The sequence below is a fragment of the Anser brachyrhynchus genome (assembly GCF_964034855.1).
Source record: "Anser brachyrhynchus genome assembly, chromosome: 3".
NCBI classification, from domain to species: Eukaryota; Metazoa; Chordata; class Aves; order Anseriformes; family Anatidae; genus Anser; species Anser brachyrhynchus.
The window spans coordinates 123,472,259-123,494,459 of NC_137696.1; the positions used below are offsets into that span (position 1 = coordinate 123,472,259).

Sequence of the window (22,201 nt, forward strand, 5' to 3'; positions counted from 1 at the left end):
GGTGAGGACTGTGTCTGTAAAATGGGGTAAAACATGCTGGCCGTGCCTGTCATGTGCTTCGGAATATTTATCTGTATCAGATTTGCTCTAGAAATGCCCCAACTTATTTATGACTAAATTGCGTTTAGACACAGCAGAAGACAGACAGATGTACCAACTTGTATGTGCCCATTGCCAGCACATTTCTAAGCTCGGTGAAATTACTTCTTGAAGGCACAAGGCGGTGCTGCTGCCCCTTTTGCTGTAAGAATGAAGTGCGGGAGGAAGCCTTGTGGAAGTCCCTTCCTGTGTAAAATTCAGTACAAGCGTATAGGAGAGCAGGCTCAGAGTGTTGCGCCTATAGTCGGGGTATTTTAATTGTCATGCTTACTTTGCCCATAGGCCCTTCTATTGAGGTTTTTCAAGTTGACTGCAAAATCTGTCTAAAACTGGATTTTCTAGTTAAGGTTTATGTGCAACATCCAGAGTAGATCTGAGGCTGCTTTCTGGTAATAAACTCTCCCACTGCGGGCTGTAGATCTCATTTTTAGGTCTATGACTATCATCAGGTGGCACTACTTGTGAAGTGCTGTAATACCAATGTCAGAAAAACTTGGTCTGCACAGCTTTCAGGGGTGGGATTGTATGAAAAAGGTGACTCAACTTGGCCTGCAGGGTATGGGTTGATTTCCCTACCTATCCCAGCTGCCACTGGCAAGAAAAAAAAAAAGAAACATTTCACCCTAAGTAGCCTTTTCTATAGCACAGAATCCTGTCGTGCCTACTTCTCTTTGGGACAGAACCATAACGTAGTTCTTACTGGACTGCAGGTTACCTCCTTCCAATAATTTCTTGTAAATTAACAGATTTAAATTAACAAATAGCATGTCTGTACCAGTAACCTGCCACGGCACAGAGACTTGCTATCTCTACTGTTAAATAGTTAGATAATCCCTCACATGCTTCTGACCTGTACAAGCTAACAGTCTCTCAAACAACTCCTGAATGAAAGTGGGACTTAGCAATCCCCAGAGACCATTCCCAGTGGGGTAGCTCAGAAGCAGCCCTTCAGCTGAAAGGTAGAAGAACTAAATAATATAGATGTGGCACTTCTAGCTGGCCTCAGGAAAGAAAAAGGTCTGCCTGTTTAATTTCCTTACACAGAGATACCAGACTGTGCCCAGATGGGGGCACTTTAAGTAGCGGTAGAGTTGGAAAACTTGCCTGATGTGATGTCTTTAATTTTTTCTCTCCCTTACTGTCCATTCAGGTTTGGTATTTTATTTTGTACCATTTCTTACGGCTTTCTCAGACACTAGCCCTGGAAATATTTTGTAACAAACGGCACAACTGATCCATCTTCTTCTTACCATAGAAAATGCGTTAAATTAGACTTTACTTTAGACCTGCAGTGCTTGTATCTGCCTTTTTCAAATTACACTAGATTGGAAATGGGAAGGGAAGGGGATGTGGCAAAAAAAGAATCACGCAGTAACATGTCTCAGAGGAAAGTTACCATGCTTCCTTCAGTGGTATGCTGTTACAACTTGGTTTTGAAAGAGAAAGTTAACTACAGTGATGTTTGAATTTGGTTGTTAGTGTTTCTCTAACAGGGTTGGAATCTGTATTTTTATTTTTTAGAGTCCTCGGTGACTAATCAGAAGACGACGTTTAGTCTCGAGGAAAAATCCAAATCCTCCAAGAAACGTGTCCATTATATGAAGTTTGCAAAAGGTAAGAGGAATTGTTTCTGGTTCGTAAGCTCCAGCCAAGATTAGTAAAGCATATGTCAAGGTGATCTGTTACTTTCTGTAGTCTATATATGACAAGTAGAATCTTGGTTTAGAAATACCCCTTGCAGCAACCTGCCTAAAGCTATAATACACTATTTTTCTTTATTTTGGACAATTCTGTCCGGGTTTAGGCTGATATCATTGAATAAATCAATTCCTGTCTGTAGGAACCATCAGCTGACTGAAGAATAATGAATATTCTCAGCAATGTGAGTGGGAAAAGGGCTGGAGAGGGAGGCAAAGGTGATGGCCAAGTAACTCTGTTATCTGGACTGCACTGTCCTCTGCAATCTCCAGTAACCCTGCCAAGAGATCATGTGGATAAGCGGTCAGATTAGATGATGCAGGAGGAAGCAAGCCCTCTTATATCTCCTAGATACTTTATTGGGTCAATTCGGACAGCGATGGGTGGCCAGAAAGTCTGTATCAAGAACTTGTGGAGCTGGGTAACCTCTTTCTCTGTAGAGTGATGGCATTATTTCAGCCAAACCTGCTTTCTGCTCTTGGCCATTGTTAATCCCTCGCTCTGTTTCTCTCTTGGTAGCGTTCCCTTTCCATGCACCCCTGTGCACGTGGTGGGTGTGAATCTGTGGTTCAGTAGAGGGATGGGATCAGTTTCCACTACTGGTTAATTTATTAAACTTAAAGCTCGGTGTAATGTTTTTGGATAACAAATGCTTCTGCTAAAGCAGAGGTAATTGGCTTCTGAATGGAGGCCAAATTCTGATATTGGGGGTTGGGTCTTTTGATGAATTAATTCAACCTAGAAGTCAAGTGTGTTAACATGACCCTGCCACTTAATGACATTAAACAATTAAAGTGGTTCAGGACTTTAAGTACAGAGACCATGGCCTACTTGAGGTAGTAGCAAAGAGGATTTATTTTTGTTTTTAAATTTTTACTAAATAAAGGGGGGAGAAAGCATCTTTTGAGCACTTAAAATACAGAGCAAGGCTTTCGTGTTAACAATATCCCTTATTTGTTTGAATGCAGTGCTTCTGTAAGGTAGGCCCCTCTTGGACTGTACCCTCTGTGGTTTAAACCAGGGAAATTCCTCCTTTTCAGGGAAAGAGGAGAAGTTATTTGAAAAAGGCTAATGTTGTTGTGGCCCTTGTTGTTGAAGTCCGATCCTGCTTCCTTTCAGACTAAACAAGACAAGCTCACACAAAAGCGGGAGAAGGGAGCAGCAACGATAGAAAATGCAGCTTCCGTTTCTGATGCTGTTTTGTAGCCTCACTGCTGGAGGAACACAGGCACCGCTCATGGTCTTGGCCATCTCACTTGAATCTGGGAAATTTATATCAATATGAGATTGACAGTGATGTGAAATGCTCTGTGGTGACGTGTCTCCTAACCCTCCGTAGGCAGTTAAAGATCCTGAGAAAAAGAAGCAGGTGGAGTAGTCAGATTTTGTTTTGAGGTCAGTGATTTTGGAGTCTGACCATCAAGCACAGTAAGGTGAGAGCCAAGCGGACTCCTGGGGTGCTGTCATTTGGCCTGTGTGGACTAATTTTTTTCTTCAACTTTTTCTGACTTGCTTTCTCAAAGAATTCTCTGAGGCAAGCAGCAGACAACTGAATATAAAGGCTTCTGCGCTGTGAGCTCAGCCAAACATTTGCTGGCATCTCAGAGTATCACATCACACCCATTGTCTTTCCTCTCTCTCCTTCATGCCTGATACCCAGCTGGCCACACGACAGTCACATGGGAATAATGGTCCTACTGAAACGCTTTGCTTTGCCCTTGAAATTGTTTTTATGTGGGGATAATCCAGTGTGTTGCAGAGATGGAGGTTTTGCTTTTCAGAAGCAGTTTCATGAGTCAAAGAAAAGCACCCACTGAGTAAAGATTTTTATGTTTTTACTATATGGAGGAGATATAAGTCCCTAACTTTGTCAGAGATGGAGAATTCTCATGAGAGTCCCAAGATGTGCATGTTCTCTCTGAACTTTTCTTGTCTGCAGGAGGATACAACTCTTCTTCCCCTTTAGAGTAAGTAGAACAGGCTTTTTCCCTCGTCTTGCTGTGCCAATTACAGTGTCAGATGTGGGGAAAACAAGTTGTTTCCCTGTGGGCATACAGGGATGTAGGCTATGGTTGCCTCCTCACCAGCCTTCCTCCACCCACACATACATTTCCTATTGTATGTGGTAGCCATGGGCAGCGTTCATGTAGTGTCTGTAACATACTGTTTCTGATTTGTGCGCCTCCAAAAATAGCTTCTCCATCTCTGTGGGTTACAGTTTGTTATCGCCAAATGTGAAGATTGTGTTTTATTTTCCTCTCCTTACTCCTTCCAGGTAAGGATCTCTCTTCGCGCAGTGAAGATGATCTGTCCTGCATATTTGGGAAGCGACAGAAGACTACGAAGATGCAGGTAAATGAAGCTTCATCTTTCTTTTGTTTCCTTGCTTATTTTTGCTTATAATAAAGCCATGTTTAAATGTCTTGCTGCTAATTAGATTACCATGTTTATCAAAAGCAAGGGGTCTTCTGCCTATTTTTATGTAGAGGTTGCAGGTGGAGTGCCGTTCTCTGAACTGTTAGAAGAGCGTATTTAATATCTGTATGAATTGCTGTGATGTAACTTCTTTGGAATTAGGAATCTTCACTACTTTAATTTTACACTACATAGGTGATGTACATTGCAAAGTAGATAAATTTTCCTTCATCTGAAAGTTCCATAAACATCTGAAATAAAATTTGACATTCAGCAGCAACCGGCCAATCTCAGCAAGCTGCTTTATTTTTCACAAGAACTGGGAAAGGCTGAGCAGCTGCAGAGGTTTGCTCATCTTTGAGCAACGACAAATAGCGAGAAGACTTTCCCCAACTTTGTGTAATGCAATCAACATTTCTACTAGCATTTTTTATACTATTTATTAGCATTTTCCACTTGCGGAGAACAGACCTGCTATACCAGTGTATGAGAAAGAGGCTTACACTGGGACATGACTAATGTATCCAGAAACGTTCTGTGGAAAAGATAACATCTGGAGAAACACAAATAAATACGCTGCACGGATGGCACTGTTGATTCAGAGGTCTCTGAAGTCTCTTGCAGCTAAAGGGAAAGATGGGACCTGAAAAATTTGAATGGAAGTTTCTGAAATACCCTGTGTGTATTTGACGCCTTGCTTGTCGTGCAGTACTCTTGAGAATTGTTTTGTAACTTCACTGTTAGCCACTGTGAAATTTGGAAGGAGAAGAATAGGGGGACAAATGCGCCGTAAGATCCTGGGCAGCAGCAAAAGTAATAACATGTTTCTGGTTGTATAAAGTATAGGTGGAACGACAAGGGGGTTGTGAAGAAGAAGTTGTGATTCACTGAGGATTCTTCACTGGAAAGACCTCCTAATATGAAATACAAAATACTTTGGTGGGTGTCTTGGATTAATTTGAAGGATTTGGTCTTGCTGTTATCCCGTGTAGTGTTGTAATTTCAGACAATGTGCTGTAGGTTTTAGAGATGCTGGTCGGAAAAACTGTTTTGTGGGTACTCTCCTCTAAACTACGAAAATACAGTCACAGCTAATGAAACGAGGAAGCTGGAAGAGACATAAGCAAATCAAGAACTGTCCTGTCTTGTCTGCCACCGTGAAGAACGGTGTGAACCTTTGTTGCAAGTCACATGGTTTAGCTTGAAAGGTGAGAGCTTGGGCAGAGGCCGTCAGTCAAAACAGAACCAATCTGAACATACAACTCTCTTGACAGAAGCATTTTGGGACTTCAGGTTAGAGATCTCAATTATTAGAGATCTCAGATGCTGGAGTTAAACGTGCCCCATCAAAACCCCTTGATTAATGCCGCTACTGCTCAGGTAAATATGCAATAGATCCATTGCAGTCAGGTCAATATGAAACAAGAACCGGGGCTTAGTGCAAATCACCAGGAGACAGCGCTGTGGCTAAAGCAGTACATTTTGCATACCCATGGGTTTTTTCCAAATAGCTGGTCTTGTTTTCTCTGCACTTCCCATATCTTTGGAAATTAAAGATAATTTTGAAAAGTGGTGTTGCTGCTATTTCTGGGGCTTTATCCTGCAGAACACTTCTTTTGGGAGGCACCGGACATCATACTTGCTTGTGGCTGCTTGTAAAGGGAATATAAGTTTGTGCTAATTCCTTGACCAGTGCAGTGGCTGGCTGATGGCTGCTGTTGTGCATATTTCCTTTTTACCCTCGCTGAACACTCAGCTAATGGTTCAAGGTTCTGGCAAAAAGTTACAGACTGTTCCCTGTTCATCGGCCCGATTTCCACATGCAAATATAGGCAGGAGGTAATATAATTTGGAGCTGCATTGTTGTCTTCTGGCTACTGTCTGCTGCTAAGCAGCCACAGGGAGAGAAAGCCAGAGGCAGCACAACTGTTTTTTTTTTTTCCTCCTTCATGGGTCAGAGATCTGTGGAGTTTGCACAGAACAAAAAATGCATTGCTCAGGCACTCCAGCTCTGAACAATTTCATTTCATTGCATCCATGAACTCTCTCTACCCTTTGCATCATGTTCCAGAGCCTGGTCGTTAAGGTGGCATAAATGGAACTGCCGCATGAGGATTTGCAGTACTGTTCCCTTTGTGTGTTTGCTTTCTGTTTTTGAAATCCCTAGGCTCTGGGCATTGCCCGAACGTGGCAGGGAGAGTGCTACAGCAGCAGGAAAGTCATGTCATTCTCCTGGAAGCAAGTTGTTCCTGTCTGTTCTGTGTAGAGATAATGTAGAAGGAGCCCTGCTGTCCATCAGAGCCCTGCGGTATACCTTCAGGCTGTGGTAGGCCCTAGTTCCTTTTAATCGCAGTTCCTGCAGCCACTAATAACACCTGTACGCTGCAGTTCTTGTTCAGAGCAGGTAAGGACAGCTTCCATACCTACCTAGGTGCTAGAACTGCTACTACTGTCAGTAACAGAATGGCTCAGGTAGGAAGGGACCTTAAAGACCATCTAACTCCAACCCCCAAATAAATCAAATTGCATGTTCTGAGTTGTATTTGCAACTGAGATGATACACAGAAACTGGTCTCGTAGCTTAGTCCTTTTTCTGAGGTATTAGAGTCTTTTTTTTTCTTTCCAAAGATCCAGTTAAAGAAGCTTTCAGTCCAGATTTGATTTGGAATGAATGACTTATCCTCAGCTCTCAACAGAGCTGTCATTCCAGTCTTGACCTTCTGACAGAGATACTCAGCCTAGTTCTGTACCCCAAACATCTGGTTGTTTTGGTCCAGCTTCACGACCATCTTTGGTATAAATTCATGGAATGCAAGAATCACTTCTCTAAGTTCAGTAATTCTGTGAAGAGACCTCTGGAGGTCTCTAGATCAGAGTCGCAGGGTCAGCTTCAGCAAGTTACTTGAGACTTTGTTGAACTAGATTTCGACCACCTCCCTTAAAGCTTCCGATTTAAACCTGTGACAAAATTAAGTGAATGGATGAAGCATCAGTTGAGAAGTGAGAGATGGGAATGTCTTGGAAAAATGAAATTTTTATACTCTGAGCGGATTCAGCTGGATGAGCATTTGTAGTCCTGTAGGCATTAGGGATGCTGGAAGTTACGGAAAGGTTTCAGGATGTATGCCGTTGTCTGATGGCATTATCAGTAAGTTTTTCATCTGTAAGAGTTGCAGAGCTTCTCTTATTCCTAAGAGATGTTGTACCCACTGCTTTTCTGTATCTGCCAGTGGCCTATAGTGCTGTAGATCCTGGCAGTGGTATTATATTGATAATCGTCAGCACTGTTGGTACTAGGTCTGGCTGGTTGGTTGGCTGGTGTTACACCAATTTTTTCTGTAAAGATGGGAAAAGGGGGTGGGGGGAACCCAGGAAACTCCCTCCATCTATGCTTACAGTCAAGTGGAATCCAGTGCAGGGACTCAAGGCTCAGTGATATGATCAGGACCCTGACCCTGCAAAATATTCTTGGCTCCCCTGAAGTGCTGGTCAAAAATATATTCCCCCCGAACTGCTGCTGTGATAAAAAGGTGTCTCAGCAAATCGGGTATGTCAAAGAGATGCTGTTCCAATTGGTCACGTTCAGTCTTTTCTAGTGTGCTCATCAGCAATCATTTTATGATTATGACCTGCACAAGTCTTTGGCAGAAGATGTTTTGTGCTAGTTTGATCCGTGGTGGTGTAACTGGAGGGCTGAACTCGGACTCTCTTCGTAACTGTCTCTGTAGCCTGTGACTCGATCTGGCTAATGGATCTCTCGTGTCACAGTGACACTACTGCAGCAAGTGGGGATGTTGAAATTTGGGTTATCTGCATTATCAAAGTAAAAGGGGAGTTGGCTAGAGGATTGTAAAGATTGCAAAAGAGTGGAATTGCAGCGGGTATGGAAGGAAATGCAGTTTGCTCCGAAGGGTTGAAAGGATTTTCCCATGAAGGGATAAAACCAGGATACTGGTTCTGTTGTTTTAGTGGTGTTGGGTTATGTGTTGCTAATCTTAGGCACTTACAGCCTTTAATTCTCCTAAATGTTAAACATAAAGGCAGTTTTTAAAAAATGTTGATAAATCATGTGTCCAACTAAAAACTCCTTAATAAACTACACAGGGACTTTTTTTAATAAAATAAAACGGGGGGAAGAAAACAATGGCTGGGCTTCAGAGTGGAATTAAATTGGAAACGTCTGCAGTTTTTCCCAGGGAGAGTAAGTGATCGAAAATATTGAATTGTAATTATGATGCTCTCTGGAGACGTGCGATGAGGACCTGTTTTGCAGGGTAAGATCTGCCAGACTTTTTTTTTGCCCCCACTTTCCCTCTAATTTTCTCACTTGCTTAGGAACACTGAGAGCTGGGGAGACAGAAAAACAAATTCCATTAGTTCCTATCTGGTTGAACTTCCTGGAACCCCCACTATTTTTTTTGCTTCTCAGAATTTCCTTCCTCCATCCAGCTGTGTTTCCTGATGAAGCCTTATCACTGGAGAAAATGCTCCTGAGCGAGCCTGAGGATTTGGGAATGAGTTACAGACAGTCCCAACTTGGTTGCTGAACAACATGATTCTGGCACTGATTTCGCTTTGGGGGCTGGGGGAGTAGTTCTGATTTGCTGGCGCATTTGTAATAACTCTGTTTGAGATGCATACAGCACAATGTTTTGCATCCATCTCACTTCCACGTCTCAGGCCGTTCGATGAGTAATCTGCTTCCTCCAAATTTTTGTAACTTGGATGTAAACCTGCGTAAGTTCCCTTAAACTGCCTAATCCAAGTAGCCCGAAAGTCTTGAGTTCATGGTGATTTCTTCCGTGTTAGTCATTAGAAATGTAACTATCCGCCCTCTTGCTTTTTTCACTTTTTTTTAAGTCAGGAAATTGTCTTCTGACACATTTTGCAGAACTTCCTCAACTGACTTACGTTTCCCAGCACTTATCAGAAAAACTTGTTGGCTAATCTTAAGGGACATAACTGAAAATCCATTAAAGTCTGGCTCTGTCACTGGCTCACTGAAGCTATGGGTAAGCTGATGCAATTCCCTACACCTCAACTTTCTCTCCGCAAAATACCAATTGAGATACTAAAGTTTGTGGATATGACAACTGTGACTTGCAGGCAACTGACAACTTCGGTTTCTTATGTTTTCTTACTCGCAACAAAAGCCTCTATTTAGCACTTAAGGGGAACAAAAACAGCAGAAGAGAAAAGTTAGTTAAAAATTAACTTACACTTTTCACTGTTCTGCTTTGGAGACTTCAGCTAGCATGAGGTATTTAGGACTCAGAAGCAGAACAGAAAGAGGACATCAAAAACCTGGAGAGAGTCCAAAAGGATTTAGTAAAATGGGCGACAGGGTTAGAGGGCATGTCCTAGAAGGAGAGAGTGGAGGAACTGGATACGTTCATCTTAGAAAAGAGGCAGAAAAAGATGACCTCTCTGCCTATAAATATCTGGGGGCCGGGGAAGGGAGGAACAGAGGAAGGGAAGGGATAGTAATCAGGGTAGGCAAAAGCCGAGAATGGTGGTGGGGGTGAAAAACCTTCAATTAGAAAAAGGAAGACACAAGCTTACTCTTCTGCAGGCTTCCTCATAGTGATGTCAGCAGGGCAGTGGAAGAGTCCCCTAAGGGAAATCCCAGCTCCTTAGTAAGTGATGCCAAGAGGAAAAAAGTTTAACACTTTTAGACCCTTTGGAATGGGGAAAGGTGAATTGATTTAAGTAAAACATCTCCCAACAACTTCTTCTTTGAGCAGCTCCAATAATGAAGCTTGGTTTCCTGTGGCTGTGTTGTGCTTGGATTCTGTGGTCTAAAGGAGATGAGCTCATGCTGAAAGCCCTGTCCATGTGGATGCTGATCTGTTGGCCTTCTCTGTCCAGCTGCCCATTTTCATGAAATACTTTAGAGTCTTATTGTCTTTGAAATCTCTAAGCTTCTATTGGGTTGGATTGAAAAGTTGCTGGAGACAGGAGCACGTGATGTATGCAAGCGTTTGGGCAGAACGAATATGGAAACTTCACTTCCTTAAGAAACCACAGTAAAAATGTAGTTGTTGTCAGTGGATTCCAGAGAAAGATAATAGGAATATTCTGAGACAGGCTTTCACATCTTTCCTTTTTTTAATTACACAAGTATTATCAGAAAGAAAAAAAAAATGCATTTTAGAGGCACTTAGCATCTTGTGCCTAGGTGCTGTTATCACCAGGCTACAGAGTTTGCCAGATTTGGGATTAAAATTTAGAACTTCATGGTGCTTATTCCCATATGTGTCTTCACCAGCACAGATGTAATGTGTTTTTTTGGCATTAGAAAGAGTAAAAATAATACTTTATCAAGAATGAAGGGAAAGGAACACATAGGTAACAAAGGGTGGGATTTAGCCCCTAACTTTCCCGAAGATCTGGGCATCTTCTCCAGGCTCCCTTTGTAGTGATGAGGCACAAGTGCCTAAACAGAAGTGTTTGCTTGCTTTAAAGATGGTGAAGAAGTATGAAACCAAACCCTTCCTGGAGGTGTGCACTGTACTGATCATAGAAGGCATCTAATAGTGAGGTGCTCCTATCCTAAAAGTTACGTTCTGAATATATTCTGTTTCAGTGAAAAAGCTATGTTCTTGTAAGCGTATGGTTACAGCCCAACCCTCTTAACCTATCCAGTTTTTTTGAAGGTTGTTTTCTTTTAACGGTGGTTCGTGAGAAGAGGCTGATGACCCAGTGGTGAAGTCTGCACAACCTGATGGTGCTTTTACACATTTGGTATCCCCAGGGGTCTGCTTCTGATCAGAAAACATTTGTGAGCCTCTAGTTCAGTTCTACTTTGACCAGTTTGGCTTGCTCATTACTATTTTTTAGGACACATTATCTAGGGAATGGTAAGAGTCAGCTTACAGTAGATTACTTCCCCTAGACTTCAAGGGGGAGCTCAGTGTGTTCTGCAGCATAATTATTAGAGGATACCATTAGGTTTGTGTGTTCACCTCTTTTTTGTTTTTCTGACCACTTGAATAAAATGTGTTAGAATTACTACTAGCAAGGGCTTTTTACCACTTCTGTAATACTTCAGTTACTACTTTGGCCTCTAAGTTTTGCTCTGCTGCATATTGTGGGCTCTTAGCAGCAAGAGGTGATCTTTTCAAAAATAAAAAGACCAGAGACCAGATCCCTCCAGTAGTTAGTTGTAGAAGGCCTTTGCCCATGCTTGAGGCACAAGCAGTACAGGTTAGTGGTGCAAGCTCAGATGGAGGACAGCATGGCAGTACAGCTGAAGAGCTAAATACATCTTCAGCGTACTCAGGTGGTACAGATGGAGCAAATCTTCATCTGGCAGCACAGAGTAGCATAAAGTGGGTCTAAACACTGTTGTTCTGGGTTGGTAACTGGTAATGCTAGAGCATTAGCAAGTCAGAAAGACATTGAATTAGGCTCAAGATGTTAATTTGGGCCATATTGGCTGGAGTACTGCCTTCAGCTCCGGGCCCGGCACCAGGAGGATGTGGAGCCGCTGGAGCGGGCCCAGAGGAGGCCCCGAGGGTGAGCAGAGGCTGGAGCCCCTCTGCTCTGGAGCCAGGCTGAGGGAGCTGGGGGTGTTGGGCCTGGGGAGGAGAAGGCTCCGGGGAGACCTCCCAGCGGCCTGCCCGGGCCTGAGGGGCTGCAGGAGGGCTGGGGAGGGACTCTGTGTCAGGGGTAGGGACAGGGCAAGGGGGGCGGCTTTAAACTCAGAGTGGGGAGCTTTAGATCAGACATTAGGGAGCAATTTGTCACTCAGAGGGCGGCGAGGCCCTGTCGTAGGCTGCCCTAAGGAGCTGTGGGTGCCCCATCCCTGGCAGTGCCCAAGGCCAGGCTGAATGGGGCTGGGGGCAGCCTGGGCTGGGGGCAGGGGTCGTGCCCATGGCAGGGGGTTCAAACTTGATAATCTTTAAAGTCCCTGCCAGCTCAAACCACTTGGTGTTTCTACGATATTTTTTATGCTTTTCCATGCAGATGAGATTGTTCCAGGAGCACTGGTAAAAATTACTTTCCTCAGCATGGTGTCAGAGTAGCATTTTCAAAAAAAGCAGGAAGAACAAAATACTGATGTTTTGTTGCCTATTCTATAAGCACCTTGTTAATCAGCTGAGGATAAATTATTGTTTAAATATCAGCAAAGAAATGGAGAGGAAGAGACATCTCCCAGTCTGGAAGAAATGATGCTTTTTCTTCCCTCTTCATTGGAGAAGAGCCTTGCCTCTAGCGTTAGTTCCTTGGGGGGGTTGTTAGGAACTGAAGCAAAACTGGGGGGAGCTCTTTTGATTTATCTTCTTTCCTTCCCTTTTGGTCACTTCGATAGGCTTAAAGAGCCGAGTTGGCTTTAATGTGCTACCATTAGAGACCGTGCATTAGCTGGAATAAACCATCATGCCTCACAGTGAAAAATATCCCTTGATTGGCTAATTAATCAGTCAAAGGGGAATGACATGGCCCTCGGCTTGAGGGACTCTGCTGCACAGGTAAACAGGTCATTGATAAATGGTTTACCCACAAATTCATATATCAAGAAAACTTAGCCATTTTTTAACTACAGTTTGTGTGAAAGCCGCACTGCATTTTTGGAAGTGTATTTTTGCTGCCCTTGCTTTTTGCGTTGTGGGAGTTTTTAGGTTGTGAACGTTTTCAAGAAGAAAAGCCCAAACAGAACTTCTGTTAAAAATGTAGTTCTGTTTCTGTGAATCACTTAAAAAAAATAAAGAAAAAACAGCACAAAAAAGCCCCAACACCCAAAACAACAACAACAAAAAATCCCCCCTCAGGTTTAAAGAAGAAAAAAATCATCGTTATGGTTTCTGCATTGAAATTAAGTAGATCTCTCATCATGGCTGATAGCTTTTTGTCATTTAAATATATAGAGAGTGTTTAGTGGGTGATACCAAGTCCTCAGGCACTACATGAACAAAGCTCACATCCATAAACGGGTCTGGGGAAATAACTGGGGAAATTCATGGAACTGGTAACAGGCCGTTAGTACGAGCTTTCACCATCTATATGCTGAATTTAGTCTTCTGTATACAATATAGCATTTTATTCTGAAAAAAAAATTCCCTGGTGGGATTCTTCACCGAGAGGTATTTTGAGGGGGTGGGAGAGGAGAGGAGAAGAATCCAGCTTTAAACGAAGTAGCAGAAAACAGATCTGGAGCCACTCTTACGTATGGGATGCGTAAGTAGTGTTAAAGCAGTGTAACTGTATAAGGAAGTATAAAACAATGTTAGAAAACACATAGCTGCTCAACTGGGTGCATGGAACAAATCTTAATTGTGCTTATTTTTTTCTAACCAGTGCGTATACTGTGAGAAAGGAGTACAGTGCTACCTAAGAATAGGTGGAGAATGCTGGAGAGTGAAGTTACCTTTATTTTCACCATGAGTAATCCCTTCCTTCCAAACAGTCCTTGTCATGGGCCTGCGCTTTTATAGGATGACGTTGTTTTGTTTTTCCTTTTAAAAATATTTGTCTGATCAAAGCGTTTTCTATAAATAAATAAAATTCCAGTGCAGTAGTTCAAAACAAGAAAAAGTACACTTTTTGATCCCATCACAACAGGATTTGTATATGGAAGTGTGAACTAAGCAGGTGGCTTCCTGTTGATTTTAAAGCCAGGTGGGCAAGTTCTTGATGGTGAGTTGATTTCGCAGGCTGCTACCTGCCCTGCTTTCCCTCATGTCCTGGCGCAAGAGTGTGCTGGCTGCTCTTTCCTTCTGCTGCTGTAGCACAGAGCTAAGGTGATGGTCCTGAGGTGGCATTTGGGGTTTGGTCTTTTATAGGAATAACGCTACTGTGGAAATGAGAAGAAAATACCAGCGTGTATTCTCTCTCAGAAGTCAGGGAATATATTTTATCATCCTCCAGGAAGGTGGCCAGATCCACTCAAACAGCATACAGAAGGGTTGGATGTTTACAGCATGGTCTTATTTTTGCTAATTTTAGTTATAAAAAGGCGTCTGACCTTTCTGCAAGGGCATCTTCTGATTTGGGGTCATCAAACTGATTGTGGAACTGCTAGTTGGTTTAGATGGATCAAGTAAAGCAGAAGTTGGAGCCAAATAAATGATTTGACTTGAGAATGTGCATAAAATCAAAGAAACAAGTTTTTCCACTTCCAATCCAGTATTTTGACTTCCCTAATGAATTATTCTATCTTCAGCTGTGAACATTTGCTTTTTTTGCTCTCCAGTCAGGATAAATGTCTACTGTTAGAGTATGTCTTGATAGTTAACTTTCCCATCAGGGTAACTTTAAGAGTGTATGAGATACTCCCTCCTCTTTGACCTCATCTCAGCCACCTGACAAGTTTTAAAAGTTTGGCAGTTTGAACCTAATTTGGGCTCTTTTGAGTTTTGTCAAAGTAATATGACAAGGTGAAGAAATCCCTTGTCTGTGGCTTTTCCCTACATCTACAGCCTCGCTCTTCAAGCTATCATCAATGCCCTTTCGAATAATTTTGTTGATGCCATATATAAATGCAAACCTGACCTGTGGACTAATGTCACTCGTTTGACCATCTGCTAATGGCTGCATGTAGCCCTCAGTTTAAAAAAAAAAAAAGTAGGAGTATGATAGATATCATGCACTGGGAGAGTGGATACCTTCCATAATCTGTTTACCTTAACATCGTCTTTAAAATGTCAGTTACCAGTATCTTGCTGTGTTTTGTTATAAAATGCTTTCTAGGAAGCATGTAAGGACGAATGTTGTCCAACTTTGACTGCTAAGTCAGATCTTCTTGTTGAGAGGAGAGAGCAAGGAAGCAAGCTGAAGTAAGCAGAAAAATAAGGGAGAGCGGTTGAAGCAAACCTGAGTTTTGCTCAGCTGGAAAGCATTTGGGTTCTTGACTGTACAGATTCTGAAGTTGTTGCACACGTGACAGCGTCTGAACTCTTCTTCCCTGTACTGGATTAGGTGATCTGACATCTGTCTGTTGTGCCTGGTTTGTTCTGTCTCTCCCTGGGGGAAATTGGTTGTGCATTCAAGTATTTTGATTTGGCAGACTCTCAGTAATATGAACCCAGTGGGTATTAGTGAAGACAAGTTGAAGTGTGCTCTGGCTTTGGAGCAGATGGAAGATGCTGGCTGTGATAATCAGTTTCTGTGGAAGCTTGCTGAACAGTCTGCGATGGACCTCCAGAAAATTCTGCATAGATGAGTTTTAAGCTGCTGGTAGAAAATCCTCGTGTGCCTCAGGATGCAGGTTCACCAAGGCTATTTTGGTGAGTAGCTCTCAAATTAGGTAAATGTAAGCACTAGCCCTTACACTGAGCTTTGAGCTCAAGACCAGGTATGATAGGACCAGGGATACTAGAGGGGCCATAAGGGATACATAAGAAGACCTTCAAGATGATCAAGACCAACCATCAACCCGACCTGTCAAGTCACATCACTAAACCGTGTCCCTTAGTGCCATGTCCACATGTCTCTTAAATACCTCCAGGGATGGAGATGCCACCACTTAATTAAGCAGGAGTTTTTGTTGCTCCTCCCCACCTCTCATCTACTCCGTTACCTCTTCATGACATTCAGAAAGTCACCGTAGTCTGTACCAAGCTCACCGAGGTGCCTGGAACACTTCATAGGTTTGTCTGTTTCTCAGCAAAATAGCTATAAAGTCCTGGATAACATTAGATGTAGAATTTCTCTGCAAATACTAACATTGAAACACTCAGAAATTTGATATGAAAAGTGTCATTGAAAGCAGCGAAGACAACTTCTTGAATTCTGTTTTGATGTATGGCATATCAGAGGCTATTAAGTCTGTCTGCCACTGCTTGTCATGTTCAAGTGAAAGCTATTTCTTCCAGCAATTCTGAAATCATCTGAGGGCTTCAAATCTTTATGTACTTGCCTGGCTCAGCTCATCCTGGAACTGGGTCCTGGGTAAGCAACACATTTAGTCCAGTGGGTTACAGAGTTTGCTAAGTATGTTCTCGATCTGTCCAATAATGGTATCAGTTCAAAACTCAAATTGTTCCGTGAAGACCACCGTAGTAGTCTCCTTATATAAACCTTTTGGTGCTGAATCTGGGGCAACGATACAATGAAACACATGATGGGTCGGGTTATGCAGTCCTCAAGTTTGCTTCTACCTAAAAACGTTTGTCCTCCTGAACTGGAAAATGAACGTTTAGTGGGGAGCAATTCAGTGTTGGTCAGTGACCTCATTTCAGCCACTTTATATCTGTGACTGTGCTGATGCTGAAAGCTTCGGCATTCATTTACATTTCATCTTAAAAGCAGGGAGAATGCTGGGCCAACCTTTGAGGTGATGAGAGAAACTTGTGTAATCTCAGACGTCAGCAAGTGGCTGGAAGAGGAAGCTTTTTGTTGTAACTTGCACACCAACAAGTTGGAAGGCAAGGTGTCCCCGTTTTAACTCATGCCTTGTTAAGCCTTCTATTAGTCGCTGCTTTTAAACTCCTCTCTCCTAGCCCCTTGGCATTTTTTATGCCAAGACGGATTGGAGCATGTGATTTGTCTGTAGAGGACATCACCCCACAGTGGATCCCAGGAATGTGACTCAGGTGAGGCACAGCGAGCTTGTATCAGGGCTCTTTGGTTCGCTTTCACCACCGTCCTCACACGCTACGCAGCTTGGGGTCAAGTCACTTTTGTGCATCCCAGTTTCAAATCCCTAAAATCCAGGGATGGTTCATGCACGCCACGTAGGTGGTATTAGTCCAATCCGTATTAAGTATGTAGTTCTTTATGAAATGCATTGAAATATTTAGTTAAAAGTGACAAGCTAGCAGAGAGAGCTAGCAGAGAGAGCTAGCAGAGCTGTTTGAAGCGTACTGCATGTGCTTTACCTATTTACCTTTTGAACTCTACAGCCAGAACGCCTATAAAAGCGATACTGTGGTTTTAGGACACTGTAACTTAATTAAACTTTCAGAGATTCCTGAAGCGTGACCGTCTCCAGCTTTTCTGAAATCCTTGCAAATACAAGGCTGTGTACATAAAAACCAGGATGGGAGGGGAGAGCGTGCTCAGAGCCACCGCGTTGCTCACGGATCTGAGGGCGAGGGCGTGTAACCTTGCAGGGCTGTGAATCTCGGAAAGCTGGGGTCAAGCATGAAGTGAAGAAGTATCTACCTGCCGGAGTGTTTGTATAAATGGTTGCTTCTGGTAAAGTGAAGTAGCAGCCCTTGTTTTGACAGCTAGTACTTAATGTATCATTTGGGCTGCTGATTCTCTGACATCCATTCATTACAGCAGACCTCCTCTGACCAGTGCTCACCAACCAGAGCGCTGCAGGGCGGTTGGTTTTTGTTTTTTTTTTCTTTTTTAATAAGCCTAGTGTTTCTCAGTTACCAAATGGCAAAGGAATGCTGTGTGTAGCAACTGCGATGGATCGCATCCAACGGCACAAAATATGGCCTGTTCCTTTTTCCTCCATTGTCGTAGGGAAATGGGTGTCTCCAAGAGACGCCCATCGGCATAGCCCTTGCTCTTTAGCAACAAGAGTCTGGGTGTTCTGATTTTTAACACTTGCCACTAGAAAACAGAGGTTTGTCACTCCTGGCAACTGACTTTACAAAAACACTGATAACAATAAAGGGCTTCATGCCCAGTCCTGGCTTGTGCTTGCTTTCTGGGAATCTTCCAGTGTGGTGGTGGTGGTGCTGCTGCCCCCTCTGCTTTAACCCTCGGAGCCGTACCTGGATGGCAGAACTCACGACGAGGTTTGAAGAGCCTGGCTGGTCCCAGAGGTCTTCTGTACCTTAAAAGTCTGGCACCTCGACACGCTTAGCAGTATCTAAGACATACAGCACAGAAGCCTCGCAGGGCTGATGCAGATATTGTTCAAATCACAGTCTAGATTTAAAGTTTGCTTAATTTTTGAAGCGTCTTTCTTTCCTTGTCAGAATTAGCAGAACAGAAAGTTCTTTACCTGAGAACAGAAGGGCTTAGGTAAATCTGTGGGGCTCTAAGACGTTTCTGTTCTCAGCAATATTCCCTGCTGCAGAGTCAGCTGAAGGAAAATCACGTGCATGTGCCTTCGCCATTCGAGTATACGGCGTGACTTCGCGGCTTAACGTGTCAGCGTGGAGGCTTTGCTCTAGAGTGACTAATTCGCAGGCAGATGTTCTCCACTGCTGATTTTGCTGTGTGGGGATGACAGTAACCTTCAGCAAAGAGACGTGCAGACAGCTGGATCTGCTGACATCTTCAGCTGCTGCAGCAAGGTTCGCCGGCGTTCACCTGTCAAAGCTCTCGGGCTAGCACTGAGCCAGGCCACTGTGGGACGAAGGCTGGGAAAATAAAGGTGAAATTTTGTGTGGAAGCGCGTGTATGGGAAGGGATGGAAACTGGTAGTGTTCTGCGGGAGCCTGTGAGGTTGGAAGCTGGGAAAAAATTATCTGGAGCTGCTGTCAGGCAGCAAAGTGTTAGGACTCTGCCATGACATCTCAAAAGTACTTCTTGTACCTAGTTTTTCAAGAAGCTTTCCTTTTCATGGCTCAGAGTTTTGAACTGTAGCTGCAAAACTCTTTTGTCCTAATTAGTAACCATCTTCTCTGGAACCTGTATTGTCAGACAGGTAGAAGAATTCGGTCTTCGTGGCTCTGAAGTCCTTGAAAGAAGGCATGAGATTGCTCTCAAGGGAGAGCCGTGGCGTTTAATAACACTTAAGGGTCCTGACACACAATCATCTTCGGGGTGTCATACAAGAGGTACCCACTTAGCTTTCTTGTGTCCTTCAGGTTATCTTGTTGCTGTGGAGATTTGCTGATAATGATGGAGTCAAGACAGCGTTCTCCGATTGTTTCGGAGTTAAGCTGGAGGCCTAAAGTAGAGGGAGATTAATCCTAGCTGAGAGGTTAAACTTAGGGATGTAACATCTAAGGAGCAGGGGAAGAGAAGAGCACCAGTGAAGGGTCATTTAACCCACTTACGGTCTGACCCGTGCATTTGAGGGTCACCTCTCTCCATTGAATATGATTTTGGCCTCCAGATTTAAAGCCCCCGCTAAGGATAAATGTTTTGATTGGATTGTGCTTCGGGTACAGCTCTTGCTTTCTATATATATGTTGCAAATGCGTACAGGACATTTGCTGTTTTCATTTCTGGACGTATGCTTAGGTAACGCATTACATTTGTGACAGTCTCTGTCTTACAGATTTTTGGTGCTGCCAAAACGGATCAGCACGTAGAACGTGGATAGGACTTCAAGGAACCTTGGGAGGGACCACGTCAATACAAATTGTTCTGTAAATAAATGTCATTCGTTTACATACAGTGACATAGCAATACTATACGCAGATGATCTTGCTTTCCCTTTCTAAATCACTTTCCTTAATCAACTCTTACAAATAAAAATACATTTATGTCAGTGATCCGAGCAGGAAGACTTTTCAAAGCAGTAGCTTTATATACCCAGAAATTTATAGGCACCTTTTCCCTCTGTGTCTGTCTCAGAATTGGTACCCGGTCGTTATTTAGGAGGGCATATTATTGACTTTTCTATAACATTTGGGAAAGCGGGGCATGCTACGCGTTTGAAAATTACACCGACTCCTTTATCACTGCCAGTCACCATCAGCAACGCTACATTCCCTGCCTGACACGAGGGAGGTTTGCCCTGAATAAATGTGGTAGATAAATGGTCTTTCTGTTCCTCAGAAGAATTTGGGCCACTTCTCAAAGTTGGTGCCAGAAGTACAGTAGCAGAGTGGCATGGTTCAAGTTAATTGCGCTCAGGTTTTAGTTAAAAATCTAACTAGCTTGTCAGCTTTGAATTTATATTTTCACAGTTCACTAGGGAGTGATAATAGGGAGGCTTTGATGTAGCTTGCTGCTTTTTTGCTTTGTACCAAATGCTCCCAAGTTTAGTAAATAAACATTTTCACTGGGCAGGGGGGCCGTGAATGAGCACTTAGAGCTGGCCAGAAGAACCGTGGTATTCCCTCACCGAGGGACAGCAGGGGTGTCGGAGCTGCAGGGCTGGCACGTTAAACTGGATCTGCACGGAGCACCAAGGTTGAGCTCTCGAAGAAACAGCTCATCAGAGATTTGTTAATTAGGTGTTGCTGGAGATTTGCTGAAACAGTGAAGCTGTGATGCATAGAGCACTACCTGTTAACTCTTGAATATCCCTGTTTGCTGCTCTTCTCCACTCACAGAATCGGAGGCACGCTGTTTTAATGACCTGGGTGTCCCAGGGCTGTCCTGAGCAGCAAGTTTTTGAGAGAACATTAATGTGAGACTGATCCAGAGCCCTTAACACTACACAGTGGCTTGTACACCAAGAAAAACTTTTCTAAAGATGCTTTTTTGAAAGCTTTAATTGGGATCAAAGTTTCTCTCCCCTATTATTTTTAAAAATAGCTAGAGAGAAAGGTTTGTGATGTATAGAGCTGTATATTCTACCCCTACCCTATAACCAGCAAGAAAGGAGCCAGCTTGCTTGATCATCTTTCAAAGTACAGAAACATAAAGCCATGCTGCTCCCCGTTTGAAAGCATTAATAGGGTTTGTTATATTTTATCCTCGTATAGTAGTTAATTTTCTATTCAAGAGAGTGCTAGGTTTCATACCTCCCAGGCACCTGTTCTTTGGTTCAAGGGCAGATCAACTTCCAAAGGTTGCAGAGCTTCCACTAGTTCTTGTTTAAAACCATTTTCTTAACCCTTTTAAAGCATTTTAATATAGTTTTAATTTTTCTTTCTCTTTAAATGAAGACAGGTAACTTACTCTTCTGCTTTACCTGTTTTATCTGGCGATGTGCAAGCAAACTACTGAGCTGTTTAAAAAGGTGCAAATAGTTTCCTTACAGTTGTAGCCAGTTGCATTTTCCTGGATGGACAGATTCCAACACCAGAACGTTACTGCAGCAAAGACCTTGTGGCACACACGAGCTTCCTTTTAGCAGCCGGGATTTTCTCTGATGCAGCAGAAACTAGCTGTCACGAGTGGAAATCATCCCTAAAATATTTCAGGGACTAAGGCAAGCTGAATACCAAGCCAGTGACCTTGAGCTCTCTCATCAGTGGGCTGCCAGTCTTTGGCGATCTGTTCTCTGAGCTGCTTTTTCCACTGCAGGTGCTTTTCCAAAGCGAGCTGCCTTCAGACGTGGATATAAACTGCTGCCCTTGTACGTGAGCTTACACAAGATCACCACGGCCAAAGGTGGCTAGCAGGAATGCGGGCTAATCTCATTCCGCTAACCCAGTCAAAATGGGGATGTGCATCGCCAGAACTGCTGGAGCACCCAGTCGCTCCGCGGAGTCCAACAGGAACTCCAGGCTACAGGCGGGTTTTAATCATCTGAGTGGGAAGTGGCTTTCTGTTTTGCAAGCCCCGCAACATTGATTTCAGCACCTGGCTGGGATGCTTCAGAGGTAATGTCATTGCCTGGAGGAACAGCTGGCTTTATTTAAAGAAACGTTGAGTTTTGTTCGGTCTGAGCTGGAAGTGGTACAATTAAAAATTTCATTTTCTTCAGAAGCGTCTTGAAGGGGCATTCAACAAAGAGAATCCATTCATAAGGCAAATGATCTGGAATATTTACTTGTAGAAACCAGTAGTGCTTTAACTTACATATGGTGACTTCCCAAATGTTAGTGCAATCTACATGATTTGTATTGATATTAACAGAGCACACCTAGTTTCTGTGTTTGATAAGTAAGCTTCACAGTGAAAAGAGTCAAACATTTGAGTTAGCTTTTAATAAAGTATACGTTTGAGTTTCAGTTCTACTCAAGATTACTGCCTGGTCTGGTAAGCAGTGAATTCTAAAATTATTTGTTGGAAATAGAATGTTGCTCTTTTTTTTTTCCTTTTTTTTAAGATTCTCTAATGTCTTTAGAAAACTCACATTTTGTTAGGTTGTCTTCTAACTACATTTGCTTTTTCAGTACATCCACGCGTGGATATCCCACGAGAAATGTTTAGGATATCAAGCACATTTCATGCCTGTACTAACATAAAGTTGGGATCGCGCGTCATTGCAGATGGAGTACGGGCTGGCTGCTGA

General features: G+C 43.1%; 1 protein-coding gene across 3 annotated transcripts in view; it reads left to right on the forward strand.

Annotated features, from left to right (window-relative positions):
* Positions 1-22,201, forward strand: part of PINX1 (PIN2 (TERF1) interacting telomerase inhibitor 1) — a 60,055-nt gene that overhangs the window by 10,277 nt on the left and 27,577 nt on the right. For all 3 annotated transcript variants that reach the window (XM_080586075.1, XM_080586077.1, XM_080586076.1), the window contains exons 5-6: positions 1,621-1,713; positions 4,073-4,149. In XM_080586075.1, the coding sequence (XP_080442201.1) occupies positions 1,621-1,713; positions 4,073-4,149 (170 nt within the window). The remainder of the gene's footprint in view (positions 1-1,620; positions 1,714-4,072; positions 4,150-22,201) is intronic.